Source organism: Chlorocebus sabaeus, chromosome 25 (genome assembly GCF_047675955.1).
Source record: "Chlorocebus sabaeus isolate Y175 chromosome 25, mChlSab1.0.hap1, whole genome shotgun sequence".
Classification (NCBI taxonomy): domain Eukaryota; kingdom Metazoa; phylum Chordata; class Mammalia; order Primates; family Cercopithecidae; genus Chlorocebus; species Chlorocebus sabaeus.
In genome coordinates, this window is record NC_132928.1 from 29,164,362 (window position 1) to 29,189,813 (window position 25,452).

At 39.0% G+C, this 25,452-nt stretch overlaps 1 protein-coding gene across 3 annotated transcripts; it reads left to right on the top strand.

Moving 5' to 3' along the window:
• Positions 1-496: 496 nt before the first annotated feature.
• On the top strand, positions 497-4,807 carry ZNF281 (zinc finger protein 281). Of its 3 annotated transcripts, none has more exons than XM_007989028.3 (2): positions 497-616; positions 843-4,807. In XM_007989028.3, the coding sequence occupies exon 2, from the start codon at positions 857-859 to the stop codon at positions 3,554-3,556; it is 2,700 nt and encodes an 899-aa protein (XP_007987219.1). In that variant the 5' UTR covers positions 497-616; positions 843-856; the 3' UTR covers positions 3,557-4,807. The 3 variants fall into 3 exon arrangements, with proteins under 3 accessions (XP_007987219.1, XP_007987218.1, XP_007987220.1); XM_007989027.3 differs by having other exon boundaries at positions 517-616; positions 839-4,807; XM_007989029.3 differs by having other exon boundaries at positions 532-629; positions 839-4,807.
• Positions 4,808-25,452: the final 20,645 nt, after the last annotated feature.

The following is a 25,452-nucleotide window of genomic DNA, read 5'->3' on the forward strand; positions in this document are numbered from 1 at the left end:
GGATAACATAAGCACCTGTTTTAATAAATGTTGAGCATTTGGAGTTGAATGCTTCTTGATAGAATCAAAAGTGCCCTCAATGATCCACTTCTGAGTTTGAATTTTATTTCAAGACCTGGATTGCAAAACCTAGAGTGAAGAAAGCCCTAATATTGAATCCTCAGTTTCCCCCACCTTCTCTTTCAGCCCCTTTCTCTGCATCTCCCACGCCACGCTGTAGTACAGTCCCCCGTAACTTCCGCCCCTTGGATTCCACCTCCTGAGCGTTTTCCCCCCAAGAAACCCTCAACCACTTTCATCTCCTTCAGTGCAGCCCACCAATCACGCCTATGCGCCTCGAAAGCCCCTTTTTAGTAGGGCTCCAAATCCCCGCCTCTCCTGCCCTTGCTCCCCCGCCTCCGCCCAACCGCCCCAGTGATTGACAGGCAGACCGGGCGGAAGCTGCGGCGCAGGCGCCCTGGCTCCTCAGACCTCCCCTCTGGCCGGGTCGAGGAGTTCCCAGCAGACACTGCGCCGCGGCTGCGCAGTACACGGGAGGCTTTTAATTCCATTGTGGAGAGGACGGCGTTATTTTTATTAACTGGAGGCGACGGCGGCTGCGGCGGCGGCGGGACCCGTAAGTGTTGCCGGTGGGTCCAGGAGGGAGAGGGCGAGGCCTGGGGAAGAGTCGCAGGACCATGCGTGCCGGTGCCGGAGGCGACTGGGCTGGGAATTAGTGCTGGGCGCGTTGCGGTCTGGGCGGCGGCGCGGCGGGGTCCTTAGCGCTGCGGTGGTCCCGGCCCGGGGCCCGGTTCCACCTCCTTTCCTCCCTCTTCCCTCTTCCTCCTCCTTTCCTCAGCCAGGCCTCCTCCGGGGTATGAAAATCGGCAGTGGGTTCCTGAGTGGCGGCGGAGGTACCGGCAGTAGCGGTGGTAGCGGCTCCGGCGGCGGTGGTAGTGGCGGCGGCGGCAGCGGCGGCAGCGGCAGCAGCAGCAGCGGCAGGAGGGCAGAGATGGAACCCACCTTTCCCCAGGGTATGGTTATGTTCAACCACCGGCTTCCCCCGGTCACCAGCTTCACCCGGCCGGCGGGGTCGGCCGCCCCTCCCCCGCAATGCGTGTTATCCTCCTCTACCTCCGCAGCCCCGGCCGCTGAGCCCCCCCCTCCGCCAGCCCCGGACATGACTTTCAAGAAGGAGCCGGCGGCGTCAGCCGCGGCCTTCCCCTCGCAGAGGACCTCCTGGGGATTCTTGCAGTCTTTGGTTAGCATCAAACAGGAGAAACCCGCGGATCCTGAGGAGCAGCAGTCCCACCACCACCATCACCACCACCACTATGGGGGGCTGTTCGCTGGAGCTGAAGAGAGGTCTCCAGGCCTAGGAGGCGGTGAAGGGGGGAGTCACGGCGTCATCCAGGACCTCAGTATTCTCCACCAGCATGTCCAGCAGCAACCAGCTCAGCACCACCGCGACGTATTGCTCAGCAGCAGTAGCAGGACTGATGACCACCATGGCAGTGAGGAGCCAAAGCAGGACACTAATGTCAAAAAGGCAAAAAGGCCAAAGCCAGAATCTCAGGGAATCAAAGCCAAGAGGAAGCCAAGTGCATCTTCCAAACCTTCTTTGGTTGGAGATGGAGAAGGTGCCATCCTCTCCCCAAGTCAGAAACCTCATATCTGTGATCACTGTAGTGCTGCTTTCCGAAGCTCCTATCATCTGCGGAGACATGTCCTCATTCATACAGGAGAAAGACCTTTCCAGTGCAGCCAGTGTAGTATGGGTTTCATTCAGAAATACCTACTACAGAGACATGAGAAAATTCATAGTAGAGAGAAGCCATTTGGATGTGATCAGTGCAGCATGAAGTTTATTCAGAAGTACCATATGGAGAGACACAAGAGGACACATAGTGGAGAAAAGCCATATAAGTGTGACACTTGCCAACAGTATTTTTCAAGGACTGATAGATTGTTGAAGCACAGGCGCACATGTGGTGAAGTCATAGTTAAAGGAGCCACTAGTGCAGAACCTGGGTCATCAAACCATAACAATATGGGTAATCTGGCTGTGTTGTCTCAGGGAAATACAAGTTCTTCAAGGAGAAAAACAAAGTCAAAAAGCATAGCTATTGAAAATAAGGAACAGAAGACCGGTAAAACAAATGAATCACAAATTTCAAATAATATAAACATGCAGAGTTACTCAGTAGAAATGCCTACTGTGTCTTCCAGTGGAGGCATAATTGGCACTGGAATAGATGAACTGCAGAAAAGGGTGCCAAAATTGATCTTTAAGAAAGGAAGCAGAAAAAATACAGATAAAAACTACCTTAACTTTGTGTCACCATTACCAGACATAGTAGGACAGAAATCCTTGTCTGGAAAACCAAGTGGCTCACTTGGCATAGTATCAAATAATAGTGTGGAGACCATTGGTCTTCTCCAAAGTACAAGTGGCAAACAAGGTCAAATAAGTAGTAATTATGATGATGCCATGCAGTTTTCAAAGAAAAGAAGATATTTACCAACTGCCAGCAGCAACAGTGCCTTTTCTATAAACGTAGGACACATGGTCTCCCAACAGTCTGTCATTCAGTCTGCAGGTGTCAGTGTTTTGGACAATGAGGCACCATTGTCACTTATTGACTCCTCAGCTCTAAATGCTGAGATTAAGTCTTGTCATGACAAGTCTGGAATTCCTGATGAGGTTTTACAAAGTATTTTGGATCAATACTCCAACAAATCAGAAAGCCAGAAAGAGGATCCTTTCAATATTACAGAACCACGAGTGGATTTACACACCTCAGGAGAACACTCAGAATTGGTTCAAGAAGAAAATTTGAGCCCAGGCACCCAAACACCTTCAAATGATAAAGCAAGTATGTTGCAAGAATACTCCAAATACCTCCAACAGGCTTTTGAAAAATCCACTAATGCAAGTTTTACTCTTGGACACGGTTTCCAATTTGTCAGTTTGTCTTCACCTCTCCACAACCACACTTTGTTTCCAGAAAAACAAATATACACTACGTCTCCTTTGGAGTGTGGTTTCGGCCAATCTGTTACCTCAGTGTTGCCATCTTCATTGCCAAAGCCTCCTTTTGGGATGTTGTTTGGATCGCAGCCAGGTCTTTATTTGTCTGCTTTGGATGCTACACATCAGCAGTTGACACCTTCCCAGGAGCTGGATGATCTGATAGATTCTCAGAAGAACTTAGAGACTTCATCAGCCTTCCAGTCCTCATCTCAGAAATTGACTAGCCAGAAGGAACAGAAAAACTTAGAGTCTTCAACAGGCTTTCAGATTCCATCTCAGGAGTTAGCTAGCCAGATAGATCCTCAGAAAGACATAGAGCCTAGAACAACGTATCAGATTGAGAACTTTGCACAAGCGTTTGGTTCTCAGTTTAAGTCGGGCAGCAGGGTGCCAATGACCTTTATCACTAACTCTAATGGAGAAGTGGACCATAGAGTAAGGACTTCAGTGTCAGATTTCTCAGGGTATACAAATATGATGTCTGATGTAAGTGAGCCATGTAGTACAAGAGTAAAGACACCCACCAGCCAGAGTTACAGGTAAGGTCCCAAAAGTGACCAGGCTGGGGGTCTTCTAATGTAATTTTGTTTTATTTTGACAACACTGCCATTGGAATGTTTCTACACGATCCTATTAAGAATAATGTGATGCCCTTTCAATGCAACTTTTCATATTTAGTTTATTTTGTTAGTGTGATTTTAGCTGTTTGTATTATGATTTTTAATCAAAATCAATAGATTAAAAATAGTTTGACATTCAAAGTGACAATGTTTAGCAATCAAATTTACATGTATAGATCGTCAGGGAATAGCCCAAATGTTTTAAATGCAAAAAAAAAAAAAAAAAAGGAAAAAAAAAAACAACAAAAAAACCCTACAAAAAAACAAAACAAAAAAAACTTTGTTGCTAGGATTAAGGTTATTCTAATTGCTTTACTCTCAGGAAAGTGTAATAACGCATGGGAATTCTGTACGTTATCACTGTAATGGAATATCCAATTTACAGATAGTATGATATACATTTCATCATTTAAGTAAGGGATCGAAAACATTTCAAATTGCTCTAACTGGGCTGATATACATTTCGTCATTTAAGTAAGGGATCGAAAACATTTCAAATTGCTATCTCCATCTGGGCTGATCCAAAATTCTGAGATTGTTGGCTACCTATATTTTGTTGCAGCTTTTAAATGTACTCTGAACTTCCAAACCACATTCATTCCAGCCTGGTAGAACAAATATTCTTGGATCTTTGATCAAAGCCTGGAATGATAGCTTTAATAAAAGAAGGAAAAAAAAAAAAAAAGCACCCTCTCTTTATCCCAACTGTAACAAGGCTGTAATTCCATCAAGCGATTCTACTGACATCTAGTACAGTGTTGAAACCCAAGTGGTTGGCTCGTTCTAGTATTAGAACTCAAGTTGAAATTATATGATTAACTAAAATTTGGGGTATGCATTATTTATTACACATGGCCTAAACGGTTCTTTTGTTTGCGCTGTTACATATTACCTACACTTCTGGGGTTTTTTTTCTTGTTCTCAGCCTCTCTTTAAAAAGTTCTTGGGCCTTCCTTATTCCCTCTTTCTATTTTGACAGTTTTAATTTTAGTACCATTTACATTCCAGTAGGTAATTATGCGCTTTATATGCCTTAGGGCATCCAAATACAAAACAATAGGGTAAACATCCCCAAAACCCACCTTTAAAAAAAAAAAAACAAAAAAACCCCATACAGATTTCCATATATAATAAAACCCCATTAATAAGGTTGTAATTCCAACTGGTGACATAACTCCTGTGAGGGATGATGTGTCTGCATATAGTAATAACATCAGAACCTCTTTGTGAAATTGCGGCCTTTAATGTACATTTTAATAAAAGGGTGCATTAGTATTGTACAGGGGTCTTGTAAAGTCATCAAAACTTGCTATGAACTCTAATTGCCATTTGAAGCTACTGATAGGCAGTGGCTCTACTCTAAACTGCTTTTTAGCAATTGTATTTTTTTCCTGATTATATTTTTTAATGTACTTTGATGTTTATGCTGATGAGTTTTTTATGTACTTTTGGTGATGTTTCAGTCTTATGTACTCTTCTGACGTCAGAAAAGTACCACTGGTTGTTTGCAGTCTTATTGTGTAATCAGCCTACCGCAGGCTTCCATGTATAATAAAGTAATTAATATTGTGCAAGTGTAAAACACTTCTGTTATAAAAGCAGTGTTTGAAAAATAAGAAATATTAAAAATGGTTACAAAGTATTAGTTAATTTCCTTTTCCCACTTTCCTCCCTTTAGCTTTAGCAGCTAAAGGGTCACCAACTTGTCATTGCAAGATTCTTAGAAAATGTGCTTAATCTTCTTAAATACACTCAGTACTAAAAAGTGTTTATTTCTTATTTCAGTAAGTGCGGTAAGTTCTATTGAGTACAGAGTACAAGCTGTAATCAAAGGATGGAGAGGACCTTTACCACTGTATCTCTTAAGCTGTATGATTTTTCTCCAGTTTGTTTTATACAGGTTTTGAATTTCTTTAACTTTTATTGTGTGTACTGAATACTGCATATGTATTATTCTGATTGTTTGCTCTAGTTTACTACCAATAAAAGTCCTGTTAATCACAAAATTGAAGAAAGGAGATATTACTTAATATCCAGTATGTTTTTCAGAATTTTCTATTAACCTTTTTCTAAAATATTCACATCTGTGGTATAACCTGCAGTTTAGAGGCTTGTATTTTAATTGTATTTTTTTAACTTAGGTATTTTATGTTTCTCGGTTTATTTTAGTTGAAAATGGATTCAAGGCTGGGTGTGGTGGCTCACACCTGTAATCCTAGCCCTTTGGGAGGCCAAGGCAGGTGAATTGCCTGAGTTCAGGAGCTTGAGACCAATCTGGGCAACACAGTGAAACCCCGTCTGTACTAAAATACGAAAAAGCAACTGGGCGTGGTGGCATGCGCCTGTAGTCCCAGCTACTCAGGAAGCTGAGGCAGTAGAATTGCTTGAACCTGGGAGGTGGGGAGGTTGTAGTGAGCGGAGATTGTGCCACTGCACTCCAACCTGGGCGACCGAGCAAGACTCTGTCTCAAAAAAAAAAAAAAAAAAAATGGATTCAGATTTATATAATATTAAATTTTTGTTCTTCCATGTTACTATGCACCCAAAACATATTCAATGTTCATAAAATATTCATTGTTTTATGACAACATGAAAACATTCAATGTTTTATGAACATTGAATACTTTATGAACATTGAATATATTTTAGGTGCATAATAATATGGAAGAATAGAAATTTAATATTATATAAATCAGAATATGTTTTATTGAAATTGGGTTAGCCATCCTAATATTACTCCTGAGAAATTATTTATCGAGGCTTTATTTTAAATCAGATTCCAGTATCTTCTGGTTTTAGGTGCATCCTTTTTTATCTCAAAAAGGTTGTAATATACTATGGCACCAGTTTTGGGAAAAAAAATTTTTTAATTAAAAAGTTGTAATAAAATGACAGTATGATTTAGATTACAATGGTCTTGAGCATTTTAGGTAGGAAGAAGGTGTTATTAAATCATAGCAATGTTTTAAAAAGTTGATAGTATAAATATTGGAAAGAGCTAAACCATATAAATAATGAAGATGCAGAAACTGAAAATTAGTAAATGTGTAATGTATTAGTAAACTTATAAACATGAAGGAGAAAAAGTAGATCATAAGACAATTGTGCTTTGAAATTTAATGACTACAGAGTTGAGGAATTGGGAATAAATTAAAAGGGTAGAATAGGTCTTTGAGGCTTGGCTTTTTTTTGGTATGTGATAGTATTATAGAAAATGATAAAGATATTAAGTAAAAGCATGAATTTCTCTGTAGAGATTATGTGTACTGGTGAGTCTCTGTGATTAGGAAATGTAAGTTTTTTGTTTTTGTTTTTGTTTTTGCTTGAGTGTATTTCCTAGATTTGGTTGTTTCCTTGAACAAGAGTGCTAAGCAGAATCTCAGTGATTACGCATTGAAATCCAACTTTTTACTTCTTTGCACAGGTGACTTATTCTCTGTTCTAGATTAGCACTTACAGATTGATTTTTTTTTTTTTTAACCTGCCCACCTGCCTTTATTTCTTCTGTGGAATGTCTGTCTCTGAATATGATCATTTTAAAATTAAGATTTTTTTTTACTTTTAAGATGTTAAGGTATGAAGTAGGAAACAATGCTTTTGGATTTCTGTTGTGCTACTGGAAATTCAGAATAAGGACTACCATAATTTAGCAATTGCTGGTCAGTATTTTTGAGGTAATTTAATGAACAGTGGAAAAACATCTATAATTTTTAGCATGTTTTTAAAAAGTTGCAAACTGATACAAATATTTCTACTTTAGTTTTCTGTATTATGCTCATCAGATGAGAGAGGCAAAAGTTTGTATTCATTCGTGTCATCTGGCATTTTGTAATTACTTGCCATTAGTAACATTTAAGCCTGAACTAGGTGACAGTTTGAGCAATATGACTTCATGAGGTCACATGGAATTTTTACCTTCCAAATTCATAGACTCTTGTTAAACAGAAGAACTTCCCTCACCAAAAATAATTAGCTTCTGAACTTAACTTCTACTTTTAGAGTAAAATATACCTAAAGACTTCATTTTCTGAGTTTTATGGTCTTCGTGTTTTCTATGATACATACTGATAGGATTTCATTTTTTAAATGTGGTGCAAGGCTCCTTTGTTAGTGCTATGATATGATCCATACATCATGCTGCGTGAGGTTATGTCAGTAATGTTGTATGAATATTTTGTTATGGGATCCCTCCTGGTATTTAAGAAGAGGGATCTGTGCTAGCTTACCAATCTGCTTGTACCCTCTATGAGATGATAAAGAATTACTGATAGATAGTGAGGGAAAATATTGTATTGTTATTTTTTTACATCCTTGGTAACATTTAAAATGAACATTAGCATGAACACAGCATCTTAGAATTCTATTGTCTTATGCTCGACTGTATTTGAGTGTGACTAATTTAAATAGATTCTATTTAAATTCTTTGGCTTACTCATACAAGTGCTGTGTAACATTTTTTTTTGGGTCACAGACTCTGGGCACCGGATAGAATTGATGGCCCCCTGTCCCCTGTATGTTAGCAGAGATATATCAACAAATGAAAATGTGCAAGCCAGTCTACATCCTCACAAGACCTCCTCCAACTTTGAAATAAATTCTTAGTTATGGACCCTAGGTTAAGAATTTAGAAGATATCTGGCCGGGCACGGTGGCTCAAGCCTGTAATCTCAGTACTTTGGGAGGCCAAGACGGGCGGATCATGAGGTCAGGAGATCGAAACCATCCTTGCTAACCCAGTGAAACCCCGTCTCTACTGAAAAATACAAAAAAAATAGCCGGGCGAGGTGGCGGGCGCCTGTAGTCCCAGCTGCTCAGGAGGCTGAGGCAGGAGAATGGCGTGAACCCGGGAGGCGGAGCTTGCAGTGAGCTGAGATCTGGCCACTGCACTCCAGCCTGGGCGACAGAGCGAGACTCCGTCTCAAAAAAAAAAAAAAAAAGAATTTAGAAGATATCCTAAATATTGAAATTTTATTGCATAGATAATAGGAAGTTAAAACCTAAGAAAATCATCAAATATTATGGGTGCTTCTGAATTGAATTATCTGCAGTTCAACTACTTAGCATTTATGGAATGCATTTAGGTTACAAAAAGCCATAGAACTTTATGATAAGCTGGTCAAGTAATTAGTTGACTAGATTTTATAATTCTTTGCACTTCTCATCTGATGATAACTACCGTATAGGTAGTACACTTGACAGTAGTTCAGTATTGTCTGTCAGCAGTTGCGTTTATAACAATTACAGTCAACTACTGTGGTTCTGCAGTTGCACAGAGTAGCTTTTGGCAAAAGTGAAAAAACCTACAACCAACCTACACCTTTTTACCTAGGAGGAATAATATTGAGTTCTTAATAACAGACTATACTTCATTATAGCCTGTGTGTGACTAGCTAGGTTCAAATGTACTGTGCATGATAAGCCTTGTAAAGCATGTTATATGTTGAAACTGGTATCTTGGGAAGTGTAGATAGAAGCTGGAGAAAAATTTAATGATTTGGAGCTTATACTCCAGAGGGGAAAATGTATTTCCCATGTTTATAGAGAATAGAAGAATAATGGGCAGGGGTTGAGTGTAAAGGTAAATAAAGGATATCTTAGAATGGAGAAGAAGAAGAATAGATTTTGAAGGAAAATATCATACACATTCTATACTCAGTCATATTTGGAAAATAGGGAATATAACATTTAGTCCGATATTAACTGTTAAAAGGGTAAAAAGGATCTTTAGTTGGAAAACTGTTCTGATTTTGCCATTCTTTCAGTTCAGACTTATTTCAGTACTTTGGTTTGTAATGAACTTTAGAACTATTGTGGAGCAATTAATTAATAACTCAACAGACAACTGTGGTGAATTTCTGTTTACATGTCCAGTCTAGGAAAAAGATGGCTAATCTTTGTGTTTATGTATTAAATCTTTTCTTTGGTAACTCATAAAATCACACAGCTTCTATCGGTTGTTAAGAATTTTAAATAACTTTTTTCTTACTAAAACAATTGCAGTCAAAATTGTTATATGTGATCAAATGGATATGAACAGAATTTAGGAATTAAGACCAAAGCTCTGAATCCACATTCTTTACCCACCAAAAAATAAATGTACAAATACAGTGTATAAAGGCATGTTGTGTTACGACAAAGGAAAAGTGTGAGTGGTTATAAAAAGTTGGAAACCTTTAATAATTATTTTTTTGTTTTGCTCTGAAAAATGTTTGCAATTTTAACTTGCGACTAGTTCATTTGTTTATTCTACATTAGGTAAGAATCTTGTTTTATAAGCACTATCTATTGGAAAGTTAAAGTTTTAAATGGTAGCTAAAGTTTTAAATACTGAGTTTTGGAATAAATACAGCTTTTAAAGTCGAAGTGACATTTTTTAGATTAATTTCTAAAGAGTGGATTGCAAAATTAAATGACAAGATCAGCAGTGTAACTATTTTATGTTTGTGCATAAACTAGGCTCTTCCTACAGGGAAGCTAAGTGCAAACATTTGAAAGAGAGTTCCTTCTTTTTGGAGGATAATGAGAACTGTAAATGAGTACCATTGTGGGTCTCCATGAATAGACAACCCATGACCCTCATCAGTTTAGTGGTGGAACTGGAAAGAGCTTTTCTAAGACTTGCAGTTTTTTACTTTGTGGTCCAAAACAATAAAAGTGCCCAGTATAGATTAGAAAGCAGACTGAAATGAGACCTGAAGTTTTCATCTTGCAAGTGGATAAGGTATAGGGATAAAAATTGTGAAAATGTTTGCATTTAATAGACAAATATGTAAATTTTCTTTTTAAAAATTTATTACTATGTTTTTATACCCCAGGCCATGGCAGATTTATTCTTTTTTCTTTTTCTTTTTTCTAATATGTAAATTTTATTCAGTCAAGCACATTAGAAAACTGAGCAAGATTTCATAGCACTGCATAAATGCATTAAATCACATTAAAACTTGATCTTGTACTGCTTTCACTTTTGTTGTAAGTAGCCTTACAATGAGCATCCTAAAATTGTGTTACTGTAATATGTTAAGGATTATGTTGTTTGTAAGGCAAATTACTGAGGAATTTTATTCCTTTGGATTTGGGGGGACAGCTGTAGAAGGTCCAAATGTTTAATCTCTTTTTTATGATGTCCACTAAGATATCATACACATTTCTATACTCAGTCACATTTGGAGTAGTTAGCTGTGTATTTCTTTTTATGAGTGTTTATGTTGGTAATTTGATCTCTTAAAGGTTTGGTTTAGAAAGTTTGCAAGGCTAATTAGAAACCATTACTCTAACTTTTAAAATTGCCTCTTATTTTTAGTAAGTAAAAAATTAGGTTATGACAACACTTAACATAGATTGTCTAGGTTTAGTTGAAAAAATATTTTAAAAACCTATGATTGTTGAACATGCCGTAAAAAACAAAATATTAAAACTTGCGACAGATTTGTCTTTGGAAGGGAAGGAATGACTTGTGTAAGGACAGAGTGGGAAAGGATCTAAGGAGATTAATATTAAGGGGAATGTTTGCCATGGCCATATACTTAAAGACCTTAAACATTTGAATTAGATACATTTGGAAGACTGGTACCAGTGGCCAACTGATAATGGGTTCCTGTGGGGTACTGCTGTTGAGTTACAGGAATGTATATGAAGGCAAAACTAAAATGTGATTTGGGAAGATTTTCTGGAGTCCTGATAGAAAGAATAGAACATTACAGTTTTTCATTTTGTTCACTTTGATTTTATTAAACCTCTAAAACAAATTGATATTTGAGAAGGAGAGACAAGGGTATGTAAAGGATGTAATGGTATTTTTGCTAATAATGCTAGTGTATGTGTCCTATAGAAAGTAGAAGTAGTATTTAGGAAAAGATGAGAGAAAAAGGGATGCCTTGCTTAGTAGCTTTTTTTATGATAACACCTAAAATTTCTCTCTTGAAACTTGAAATTTTGAAGTACTGTAATTCAATATGGGTATCTTAATTTGGGAAAAAACACTAAACTGACTTATAATACAAAGTAAATGATAACATTTTCATTCATAGCTAAATATTAAGTAGCAGAAAATAATTATCATGGAAATCATTTTTTGCTTTTAAACTTTCAAGTCATCTATGTAAATAAAGTCTTATGCAAGTAAAATTTTACAGAAATAGTTATGTAATGATGAAGTAATTTCAGGGCCACCCATGACATTCAATGATGGAAACTATTTTTCTGATTTCCAAACCAAAACTAACATGCATTTTATAATTTAATAAGAAATGATCACCCGATTAGGTTCAGTCATATACCCAGCTGAACCAATACTCCATATGGAACTAGAATACAAAAATACTTTGAATGGTCTGAAAGTACTATTTGTTAAAAATGTTCAGTACTGAAATATCAGTTGGAATTTTGGCAGGTGAATGTGAGAGCAGAAATTCAATATATATGTAGAATTGCCCTTCATAAGTCAGTTATTTTGTTTATAAGCCAAGTATAGTTATTTAGATGATCAAGTTTATCTGTACTAAACTTGATCATCTAAATAATTGCATGGCTGACCAAGTTTAATACAGATAAACTCGATCATCTAAATAACTGTGCATGGCTTATAAAGTATGTTATTCATGTATTTGCTTTTTAATAAAATATTCAGAACAAATTACTGGTGACTGAATAAAATACACTTTCAGAGAAATACTAGCAAGAGCAGATGGTGGGGACATTGCTTTGCAATAAATAAGATTAATGTGTTTAGAGCTGTTAAGATTGTGAAGAGAAGTTTAGCCTATCAATAGGAAGCACACTAGTGCCTGAACCTGACTTGAGTTTTGAAAAAGCTCATTTCTTAAAAACATTCTTAGAAAATTGGGCTTCACAGAACAGATATATTTGGAAATCTTGGTTCACATACGTATAAGGAATATCCAGTTTCTGTTTTCAAGAATAGCCACTTCACATCTTTTAGGTGGCTCTCAAATGTTGGACAGGAGCAGTTGTCAGGGCTTTTCAAATGTAAGTCAGAACTGTTGTTTGGAGAAAACTGAATTTTTTCACTTTGTAAGATTATAATTTCTAGAAATATCTATTGAAAGGTGAAAGTTACGTTAAAGATACTAAATAAATATATTGTATGTGAAATGAATTTTAGAAATGATTACCTGTATTATTTTAATAGAATAGAACAAAAATGTTTTAAACAGTTCTTGCTTTGGAAATGGATGTCTTAAAAATTCTGATATTGCCACCATTTGTTCTATGAAACTGAAGCATATTAATAGCTGGAGTTTATAAATAATAATCATACTTTCTTTTATAAATACAGCATCACTTGATTTTAAATTAGGGATGAAAAAAGATGTTTAATTTTACAGTTTACTGATTTGATTTACAATTGTCTTTTGTAATAAAAGTTGGTTTCTTTTTTTTTTTTTTTTTTTTTCTCTGAGAGGGAGCCTTGCTCTGTTGCCCAGGTTGGAGTGCAGTGGCATGATCTCCACTTGCTGCAATCTCTTCTTCCCAGGTTCAAGCAGTTCTCCTGCCTCAGCTTCCTGAGTAGCTGGGATTACGGGTGCCCGCCACCACACCTGGCTAATTTTTGTTTTTTTTTTTAGTAGAGACGGGATTTCACCATGTTAGCCAGGCTGGTCTCGAACTCCTGACCTCAGGTTATCTGCCCACCTTGGCCTCCCAAAATGCTGGGATTACAGGCGTGAGCCACCATACCCAGCGTGTTTTTTTTTTTTAAATGGAGGTGGGGTTTTGCTATGATGGCCAGGCTGGTCTCGAACTCCTGACCTCAAGTGACCTCCCGCCTCGGCCTCCCAAAGCACTGGGATTCAGCAGTGAGCCACCGTTCCTGGCCAAGAATTGCCTTTTGTAATAAAAATAAATTAAGCATTTTACTGTTACCAGAGGTAAGTAAACATAATTTATAACTTGGAAATGAATGACGTTCAGTTCTCCTCTTGATTTTAGTCCCAATTACATTATTATCCAAATTGAAACTTGATGGACAACTGCCTGGTTTTGCACTTACTTGGAATGTATTCTCTCCTCTATTTAGCTACTTTCAATGTCATGATTTTCAACTGCTCCTAATCTACCAGCTATTAAATTCACAAGTTGTGTATGTGTTACATCAAGTATTAAGTGATGTTGAAGCAGAATGATTGTGGAAAAGAAAGCATTTCATAATCTATTGAAATCTGATACATTAGTCATTAGTATATTGTACTTACTATATGGCAATCAGAGATAAAGCTAAATATATATATATTTTGGTACTAACATTTTAGTATATTACCTCCAAAACAAGACTAAAATATACATAGATGACTATTACATCATGAAAAAGGTGCTATATGAATATAAGATTGTTTAGTGCTGGCACTCTCAGATTCTTCATTCCATAAAGTATTCCTTGGATCTTATCATCCTTAGAAGCTGAAAGGAAAGCAATACAGAGAGAGATGGCATGCACTTTTCATTAACAAACAATTCATCTCATTAGTCCCCTGCTGCTCTGATGTACATCTCAGTGCAAAGTTGCTTAGATCCTACCTAAATGCCCTCTTTGGTCGTCTAGGGCCTGGCTATGAAAGTGGACCAGCATCACTTATGTGCAGTCTCAGCCTCACCCTAGGTCTTCTGAATGAGAACCTTCATTTTAGCAAGATGCTCCAGATACATTACAATTTGAGAAGCACTGTGTTAAAACTCTTTCACTTATGCTCCAACACTTTCCTTGGCCTTCCTTTCTCCTCATCAAAATCCGTTCACTTCCCATAGGTCCCTAATTCAAAATTCACTGGTTTAGTTTTACAAAACTAATCCACTGAGCAAATATCTGGGTGCCCATTATATGCCGGTATTATCTAGGTAATAAAGGTGAAAAGAACAAAATTGAGTGTCCTTAAATTCTAATGGAGGAGCTGGGTGAACAAATACATCATATAATGTGGGTTAGGGTTAAATGCTAGGAAGAAAAAGGGACCAGAAAATGATAGTGAGATGTGTGCTTATTCAGATAGGGAAGTCCTGGAAGGGGTAACATTGGAGCAAAGAACCAAAGGAGATAGGAAAGTGAAGCTGGGGGAGGAGATTCTAGGGTGCTGATATCCAACCGTGAGTATTTAAAAAAATGTATTATAATTACTTTTTTTTTTTTTTTTTTGAGATGGAGTCTTGCTCTGTCACCCAGGCTGGAGTGCAGTGGCTCAGGAAGGGAAGAGATCTGTTCTTGTCTAACATACCACTGGTAAAATTGGTGAAACCCCTTAGTGATTCCAAATCTTGTGGGGTTTTTTTTGTGTGTGTGTTTAACTAGTACTGCATTATGCCTTCTTTATTCAGAAGTCTTGTGGCCTTACAGAAAGACCTATGTAGAAAGTTTTATAGTTAGACCTAATTTAAAATCTTGGCTTTGGCATTGAATAGAAGTAAAGTTACTTCATCTTCCTGAAGCTGAACTTCCTCATCTGTAAAGTGGTGCTTGTAAGCACCCATCGCATGGAGCAAGGGCTCACACAGATCAGTATTTAACCGTTCCAGGGAATGCATGTGCACTTTAACAAGGGTCTTATGGGGGTAAAGACACCAAAGGGGTAACTAAATCAGTGGTTCTCAGTTGGGGGCAGTTTTGCTTCCAGGGGACATTGGGCAGTATCTGGAGACATTTTTGTTGTCACAACTTGGAACCAGATTGTGTGCTACTGGCATCTAATGGGGAGAGACCAGGGATGTTGCTAGCCATTCCACAGTGCCCAGAACAGCTCCTCATTACAAAGAATTATGCAGCTTATCAGTGGGTTTTAAGGAGACCCAGCCCTCTTACCCTCCTGGGCCTGACCAGCTATACTGCTCTGTCTCCCCCAGCCACACACTCTGCCAAGTGTACTGCACAAGGACCCTCACCCAGGGACCCTGCACCACGAAATGAGGTAAAATACCGACTGTGGACCAAATGCAATAAAACCTCTGTTTTTAGGAACGAACAAACAATTATGCAGCCTAGAATGTCAGTAATGCTGAGGTAGCGAAACTCTGCTTTAAAAGATAAGCCACTATTGAAATAGTCGGGGAACACAGAGATCTCACTTTTGGAATATTTAGGTAACCTGACCAGTCACTATTTAATAAATAAATACAAGGCTAGGTGTGATTAAAGATGGACAATTTTTAGTGAGAAGCTTTTTTTTTTTTTTTTAAAAAAAAAAAAAAAACTTATTGTGCCTATCTGATTGAATTATTTAAGCTTGCTGGGTTCCCACTGTTTTATTTTTGATTATTTTATCTGACAACTACGTTAAGGAATTTACTGCTTCTCAAATTCTAAGTTAAAATTCACTAATGGAGGCCAGGCGCGGTGGCTCACGCCTGTAATCCCAGCACTTTAGGAAGCTGAGGCAGGTGGATCACAATGTCAGGAGTTCAAGACCAGCCTGGCCAAGACGGTGAAACCCCATCTCTACTAAAAGAAAAATAGAAAAATTAGCCGGGCGTGGTGGTGGGTGCCTGTAATCCCAGCTACTTGGGAGACTGAGGCAGGGAATTGCTTGAACCTGGGCGGCGGAGGTTGCAGTGAGCCGATATCGTGCCACTGCATTCCAACCTGGGCAACAGAGTGAGACTCCGTCTCAAAAAAAAAAAAAAAAAAAAAAATTCACTAATGGAATGTTAGCATCAGTAGGTTTTACTCAAATCTCTAATAAACCTGGTATATACTGGATAATTTCTGGCTTAATTATGATGACAGATTTAGGATTATGTGGTATTTAGAGTTTGAGATCAGCCTAATTTCCTTTATGAGGACAAATCTATTTGCAGTTAACTAAGACTCCTTAGTTGTGTTAATTTCATATTTATAGTTAACATTTAAAAATTAAATTAGCCAAGCAGCCAGATGTGGCACACACCTGTAGACTCAGCTACTCTGGAGGCTGAGATGGGAACACTCCTTGAGTCCAGGAGTTTGCGGCACTATAATTGCACCTGTATGAATAGCCATTGTACTCCGACCTGGGCAACATAGTGAGACCCCATCTGTAAATAAATACTAAATTAGTCAAGGTAGGGGTATCTAATCATCAAATCCCTCTTTTATTCCAGTATTCTTTGTTTCTTTCTTTTTCTTTCTTTCTTTCTCTTTTTCTTTCTTTCTTTCTTTCTTTCTTTCTTTCTTTCTTTCTTTCTTTCTTTCTTTCAGGCAGAATCTCTGTCACTCAGGTTGGAATGCAGTGACATGATCTTGGTACACTGCAGCCTCCACCTCCCAGGTTCAAGCAATTCTCCCACCTCAGCCTCCCAAGTAGATAGGATTACAAATGTGTACCGCCACATATGGCTAACTGTTTTATATTTAGTAGAGACAGTGGTCCACCATGTTGACCAGGCTGGTCTCGAACTCATGACCTCAAGTGATCCTCCTGCCTTGGCCTCCCCAAGTGCTGGGATTACAGACGTGAGACACCACACTCTCTTTAAAAAAGAAATCTTGGCCAGGCACACACCTATAATCCCAGCACTTTGGGAGGCCAAGGTGGGTGGATCATCCAAGGTCAGGAGTTCAAGACCAGCCTGGCCAACAAGGTGGAACCCTGCCTCTATAAAAAATGCAAAAATTAGCTGGGCATGGTGGCAGGCACCTGTAGTCCCAGCTACTCAGGAGGCTGAGGCGGGAGAATCGCTTGAACCTGGCAGGCAGAGGTTGCAGTGAGCTGAGATTACGCCCTGCACTGCAGCCTGGGCGACAGGGCTAGACTTCCGTTTCAAAAGAAAAAACAATCTCAGCCATGTGCGGTGGCTCTACAAAAAATACAACAATTAAACAGGTGTGGTGCGTGCCTGTGGTCCCAGCTGCTTCAGAGGCAGAGGTGGGAGGATCGCTTGAGCCTGTGAGGCAGAGGTTGCAGTTAGCTGAGATTGCGTCACTGCACTCCAGCCTGGGGGACAAAGTGAGACCCTGTCTTGAAAGAAAAAGAAATCTCCCTGACTTCCTGAAAGACAAGTCTTATTTGATATTCATTATCTGAGTAACACCTTTATGTGGCATACAACTGTGGCAGAGTCAATGAGTAACAATTACTGCTTCACATCAGTAGGAAAGGGGAGGAGGGAGGAGCCCTGTTACATTGTTAAAAGTGGTTTATATGTAAGTTGAAACTCTAGTCCATTGATTGGAATGCTGGCTTTTGGAGCTGCATAAACAGAGCCCCCTGATTGTTGTATGCCCTATAATATGGGAATGAATGTACTAACGTATAAAACATAATTCCTGAGGAACCTGGCATTGCTTATGAAAGTTCCACAGACTGCTTGTGGGAATTGTATATTATCATTTGTTGAACACCTACTTTGTCAGAGTGATTTTGGGCTTTGCCTCATTTGATTCTGACAAATTGAAAGGCAGGGTAATACTAATCTCATTTTACAGAAGAACAAATTGGGTTAGGAAACTTCCACCAGAGAAGCACCGGAAATAATAGAGCTAGAATGCAAATGTGGGATTAGTTTGAGATCCCTGAGACTTCCCACTGTGTTCAAGATCCAGCCTGGCACCAAGTTTTGGCGTAATGGTCTCGAAAGAGCTCAAGCCCAGGGGTCCTGCAGTTTAAGTTCTATTCCTGACTCCAGAACTTTGGAGCAATATGATTCTGAAGAAACTACTAAACCTTTCTTGGCCACCTCTTTCATAAACATAAAGTGGATATAAAAAATACTTACCTGCCTCATTCTCAGGACTGCTGAGTGGAGAACAGGAAAATGCCCCGTGATAGGTAAAGACCTATAGCCCAAGTAATCCTAACCTGCCTGTGTTACATAAAAGAGGGTGACTGGCAGAACTGGGCTAACTGAATGTCTAGGAGTGAAGGGTTTCTATTTTTACTAATTCTTTTTTTTTATGGAATCTTCTCATGTCCTATTTGTGATTCCTCAGTTAGGCAGTGTTGATGTTATTGGCCCAGCTGTTTGCCATTTTCAGTGAGTATAGTTTGTAATGCTAATGTTTGGAATTTGCATACTGGGAAAGTTGGGGTGTTTTGCAGAATGCAAATTTTATAATACCAAAAGGTAGATTAATTTCTATTTCTGTGATCAGATTATTGTTACAGTTTCCAATGGAAAGATGAATCTAAGGAAATTACTAGCACCACCTTCCTCATTTTGTTTCCTCAAAACATAACAATTTATAGAAACACTTGACTCTTCTTGTCATAGCATTATTCTTGCTTAATATGTATTAATAAGTAGATAAAAGGAAATATAATTTTATCAGAAATAGACACTTTATAATGGAGTCAGGGTGGTTTATATACCATGCAGTTTGATTTGTTCTGTTTTTAGAATAAATACTTTAGAGAAAAAATTTAAAATAAACAATAGATTGAAGAATAAACAACTCTAGTGCTTACATATTAACAAGACCTATTAACTATATCTTGGAATCATATCTGATTGAGGAACATTTTCCAAAGCAGTTTAACACAGTACTTGCCTACAGAATGAACTGACAAATCGAAGAAAATTTGAAAATATTTTTAAATTTTTCTTAACAAAATTGCCTCATGATTTTCTACTACTAGTGTTTATAATCTGATGACTGTTTTCTTCTCATTGTTTAGTTAGCTCATTTATCCTTTTCTAAATAATAAGTAGAAAGGAAAACAAAATTCGTTGCTTGTATTCGGGATTTGACTTAAATATTTTAAGTACATGAATGTCAAGCAAAAAACACAATTTGAGTACAGACACTTCTAAATGCAAGCACATACTTTGTTATTACCTCATTAAGATGTAACTCATACTTTTTTATTTTTAAGGATTAAACTTGACTAGTACATTTGGTGATTTTTAGCAAAAAAATAAAAATCTGTATAAGGTTAATATATTTAACAGATTTGCTTCATTGTTGACACCTCACATTTTAACATGTTGATGTATACTGATCAGTGTTTTCCAGCAGGTTTTCTGCTTAAATTCTAAATTTAGCACTGGCATAAATGTTTAAGAGTAATTTTCAGTGTTAGCCCTTTTAAATAAAAATTTGTTGGCCAGGTGTGGTGGCTCACACCTGTAATTCCAGCACTTTGGGAGGCCTAGGTGGCCGGATCACCTGAGGTCAGGAGTTCGAGACCAGCCTGGGCAACATGGTGAAACCCTGTCTCTACTAAAAAGACAAAAACTAGCCGGGCATGGTGGCTCACACCTGTAGTCCCAGCTACTCAAGAGGCTGAGGCAGGAGAATCGCTTGAACTTGGGAGGCAGAGGTTGCAGTGAGCCAAGATCGTGCCATTGCACTCCAGCCTGGGCGACGAGTGAAACTCTGTCTCAAAAAAAAAAAAAAAAAAAAAAATTGTCAAAAAGGAACAAATGAGCATTTATTATAGTCCCCGTTTCAGATATTCTATGCAGCTGAATAGATCCTAACATCAGCCAAATGTGTTAAAGATTTATACCAATAGTCACAAGGACATCAAAAGAGTTGACTGATGTAAAATCAATTCCTGCTGGCGATAAGCAGATTTTATATCACTTCCTAGTAGGTCAGTGTTTCCTTTATATACAAAGGAACAAATAGGTAAGTTTAGTGAAAGACGAAATGTTATGATTTCACTTTTCTACTAAAAAATAACTCCACTTTTAATGTTTCAGCTTTTAAAATATGACATCACACCCTTAACAGTATTTATTGAGTGCCAGGCATTACTAGCTACTGAATAGCGTCAAGAATCAGATATGGCCCTTTCCTCAAGGAGCTTAATTAAAATCCATGACAAAGAAGGGCCAGAAGCAGAGTATAATGAAGAGAAAGAAGTAAGGATGCTGTGAATGTGTATAGTTGGAAATTTATTCTAGTTTAGGAATCACTGAGACTTAAAAGATGAGAAGGAGTTAGGCAATGAATAAGCATAGAGAAGTGCCAAGTTGAGAGTGGCCATGACTGTATAGTCAGTGGTGCCAACTGGAATGGATTTGCCAGGGAGTGGGACAGGACAACAGTGGGAAATGGAGTGTTGAATACAGAGGTGGAATCTAAGCTAGATAGAGGGGAGAGGACGGGGAAAAGGAAAGTCCTGAGAGACTTAGAAAACAACTCTGGTGGGAATAGATGAGGAAGCTACAAGGAGAAAAGTTGCATTCAAAGTGGAATGTCAGATTTCATTTCAGTGATAGAGCAGGTTGGAGCCTGGCAAGGTCTAGGGTGCACCTGTGAGAGATATGACTGAAGTGGTACAGGGCAGGATAAAGTTGGAGATAGGGTGGTCAAGATAATGAGGGATAGAGTGATGATGGATGGCTGGCTGGTCCACTTAAATCTTGAGGATACTCAGAAAGATGGCAGGATGTGGGGAGGAGAGGAGCCCATTTCTAGTGTTCTTAGGAAATGGCCAGGTCAGCCAAGAGAAGTGGTGGAGAGGGTTATAGCCAAATGCCATGAGACTTAAAAAAACTAGTTTTACAAGGCCGGGTGCAGTGGCTCATGCCTATAATCCCAGCACTTTGGGAGGCTGAGGCGGGCAGATCACGAGGTCAGGAGATCGACACCATCCTGGCTAACATGGTGAAACTCCAGCTCTACTAAAAATACAAAAAATTAGGCGGGCGTGGTGGCAGGCGCCTGTAGTCCCAGCTACTCAGGAGGCTGAGGCAGGAGAATGGCGTGAACCCAGGAGATGGAGCTTGCAGTGAGCCAAGATTGCACCACGGCACTCCAGCCTGGGCAGCAGAGTGAGACTCCATCTCAAAAACCAAAAAACAAACAAAAAAACCCGAAACAAACTAGTTTTACAAGAGGATAAAAGAAAGAAAGTATGTGGGTTGGGAAAGACACTGACCCCACCTAGCCCCAAACTTCAGACTTTCTTAATTCTCCACATTTCAGTCTATTGGCAAATTCTATTGGTTGGCATCTAGAAAATATTTCCAATCAGTTTTCTTAATTTCCACTGTCACTACTCAGGTCCAAGCCACCATTATCGCTTGTTCTAAGACTGTTTTAACTTCCCAGCTCTTCTACCTATTTTCATTTTTGTCCCCATACAACCCATTTCCCTCTAGAATCATTCATGCAGTATCACTCTGCTGTTCTAAACTTCAGCCTGCTTCAGTGTCTTCCTACTACTCTTAGAGTAAAATGCAAACTTCCTATGAGGCCTGCAGAGCCACTCTCCTGTTAACTTTCCTCAGATTGCATGCTACTCTCCTACTCACATGGGCTTCCTCTCTGTTCCTGCAGGAAGACCAGTCCAGTACCACCTCAGAACATTGCATTTGTCACTCTTGTTCATTAGTGTATACGTGGTGCTTTGCACATTGCCTGGTATCTGGAAGGTACTTAATATTTGTTAAATGCATGAGAAAACAGCCTTCTCTTGAGAGAACTGTGGGGAGAGAGAGTTTCAAGTTAATACCAGGAGTTTGAGGTTGCAGGAGTTTAATTATGGAAAATGAGTTCCCCAGGATACAGGGAAGGCTTTAAATGTCAAAGAGGAGTGTCGCTAGGAGAGTGGAAGTACAGAGAATTTAGGAGTTTGCTGTCATAACAGGCTGTGTAATTATGTTATAACAAGTAAACTGTTAAGAAATCAATCAGTAATTAATGTGGCTGTACTGCCAACATTTTTCATATGATTTTGAATAACTCAAAACTTTCGAAGGTTTTAGATTGAGTTAGGGCATAACTATAGACTTCTTAAATTGCAAATTATTTTTCCATACTTCCCAGGAATACTTGACTTGGGGATTTAAGTTTTGATTGGAGGTGGGGGAGAATAGTTTGTTATTTCATTTTCATTACATTAGAATAGAAGCTTTAAATTTTTTTCTGTGACTCCATGATAAATAAATTTATATCACCTATAATATAAATCATGAATTGATGTAAAGTTTCACACAAAATGTTATTTTTAAAATTATTGCTCTTTGATACATTTTATTCTGTTTCATATTTTTTTAAAGTGCTGGATGGGACTCACTAAAAATCAATTTATAACTTGAAAAACACTGTTCTACAAGGTGGAGAGGATCACTTGCTCTTAATGAGAAGGGGCGTATACATGTCTGTCCTGATTTTGTCCCTTCTAGAGGGGAAAGAGATAGAAAGGGAAAAAAAAATTTGTGACTCTAGTTGGTTTCTTTCTTTCTTTTTTTTTTTTTTTTTTGAGACGGAATCTTGCTCTGTCGCCAGGTTGGAGTGCAATGGTGCGATCTTGGCTCACTGGGACCTCTGCCTCCCGGATTCAAGTGATTCTCCTGCCTCAGCCTCCCAAGTAACTGGGGCTACAGGCATGTGCCACTACACCCAGCTAAGTTTTATATTTTTAGTAGAAACGGGGTTTCACCATGTTGGCCAGGATGGTCTTAATGTCTTGACCTTGTGATCCACCCGCCTCAGCCTCCCAAAGTGCTGGGATTACAGGCGTGAGCCACCAAGCCCAGCCAGTTCTTGCTATTTTTGAATGAATAAACAAATAATTCAAAAGGCCTCTCTGTCCCATCTCCTTTTTCTTACTCTGTTTACAAATGTCAGATAGTTGTGCAGGTGATGAAATAATGAAATAAATGACTAATTCTTTTGTTTTTATCTATCTTCTGCCACTCTTGTTTTTATTTGAGGGAAACATATTTTATTGTCACGCATGCTGAGGTGGGCCTTCAATCTCAAAGTTACTGTGCTGTTAAAAGCTAATGTAAATTATCCTAAAGAAAGGCAAATTTTTAACATTTTCTTGAACTATCCGGAAACCATGGGACAACATTTAGAAGCAAAAATATTTTAAGTTACAGTCCTTTTGGGCTGGGTGTGGTGGCTCACACCTGTAGTTTCAGCACCTTGGGAAGTGGAGGTGGAGGTGGGCGGATCATGAGGTTGGGAGTTCTAGACCAGCCAGGCCAACATGGTGAAATCCTGTCTCTACCAAAAATACAAAAATTAGCCGGGTGTGGTGGCGCATGCCTGTAATCCTAGCTACTCAGGAGGCTGAGGCAGGAGAATTGCTTGAACCTGGGAGGTAGAGGTTGCAGTGAGCAGAGACTATGCCACTGCACTCCAGCCTAGGCAACAGAGCGAGACTTCATCTAAAAAAAAAAAAAAGTTATAGTCCTCTTGATTAACAGTTTTCACTAACAGTATAAGCTAAGATGCTGAAGATCAAACTTCAATACTTAAGCTTTAGTAGCATTTTTACTGTACTTAGCAAAACAAAGTTCAGGGACTGCTACATTTTTATGTTTCTTTTGTATACCATGTTTTTTATTGTTAAGAAGTTGGGAGATACAAAAAAAGAAATATCTAGCACTCAGTCAACCATTGAATTAATGTTTTATTGTATTTCCTGTCTGCTTTTCCTGTGCATATACTTTTTTTTTTTTTCTTTTTAAGACAGGGTCTCGCTCTGTAGGCTGGAGTGCAGTGGCAAGATTATAGCTCTCTGCAGCCTTAAATTCCCAGACTCAAGCAATCCTCCCACTTCAGCCTCCTGAGTAGCTGAGACTATAGGCATGCTCCACCGTGCCCAGCTAATTTTTTATATTTTCATTTTTGGTAGAGATGAGCGCTTACTATGTTACCCAGGCTGATCTCAAACTTCTGAACTCAAGTGATCTAACTGCCTTGGCATCCCAAAGTGTTGGAATTATAGGCAGGAGCCGCTGTGCCAGGCCCCTTTTCTCTTTTTATAAAAATGTATGCGTAGGAGGCCAGGTGTGGTGGCTTGCGCCTGTAATCCCCACACTTTGGGACGCCGAGGAGGGCAGGTCACCTAAGGTCAGGAGTTCGAGACCAGCCTGGCCAACATGGTGAAATCCCGTCTCTATTAAAAATACAAACATTAGGGTGGTGTGGGCACCTGTAATCCCAGCTATTCAGGAGACTGAGGCAAGAGAATCACTTGAACCCAGGAGGCAGAGGTTGCAGTGAGCTAAGACCGAGACATTGCACTCCAGCCTGGGCAACAAAAGTGAAACTCTGTCTCAAAAAAAGGAAAAAAAAAAAAAGCATAGGAAAAAGCATGGGAAAAAGTCTGGAAGGGTTAACAATGTATTATTATATCTGGGGAATAGGATTGTGGTGTTTACTTTTAAGTTTTAGCTATATTTTCTATAATAATTTGTCTACAGTGACACATGTATATGTAAAAAGTAAAGAAATAGAAAAATACAAAACTTCAGCAAGGGCTGGGCATGGTGGCTCATGCCTGTAATCCCAGCACTTTGGGACGCCGAGGCGGGTGGATCACCTGAGGTCAGGAGTTCAGACCAGCCTGGCCAACATGATGAAACCCCATTTCAACTAAAAATACAAAAATTAGCCAGGTGTGGTGGTGCGCACCTGTAATCCCAGCTGCTCGGGAGGCTGAGGCATGAGAATAGCTTGAACCAGGGACAAGGAGGCTGCAGTAAGCTGAGATGGCGCCACTGCACTCCAGATACAAACAGAAAAACATCAGCAAAGACTGTGGATGTCTACAGGATGCTAATCTGTGAGGGACAGACATTATGAAGTCAGTGTGGCAAGAATGGAGGGACCTAAGAGAAGTGTTAGGATTTGAATCCCACCTTCCCTAATGGGGCCCAGTACTTAATGCTCTGCAGTTATTTTCCATCTGTGAAATGGATTCTGACCAAGAGATTTGTCAAATAGCATGTAGATCAGTAAGTTTAAGATACCATGAGTAGTAAAGAAGCAATTCTGCCCAGGTTACCTATGTGTAGTGAGTTCAAACTTCCTTCAGTCTTTATAGCACTCTTTAAACAGATTCTTTAACAAATGGTACCTAATACCTGCTTGGCTCTGTTTGAGGTCCTTGTGTAACAGTGGTGAACAAAATGGTTAAGGTCCTGGCTATC

What these genes read in the sequence shown, in the direction of transcription:
- ZNF281 (XM_007989028.3), top strand. Translation starts at nt 857, where the DNA reads ATGAAAATCGGCAGTGGGTTCCTGAGTGGCGGCGGAGGTACCGGCAGT.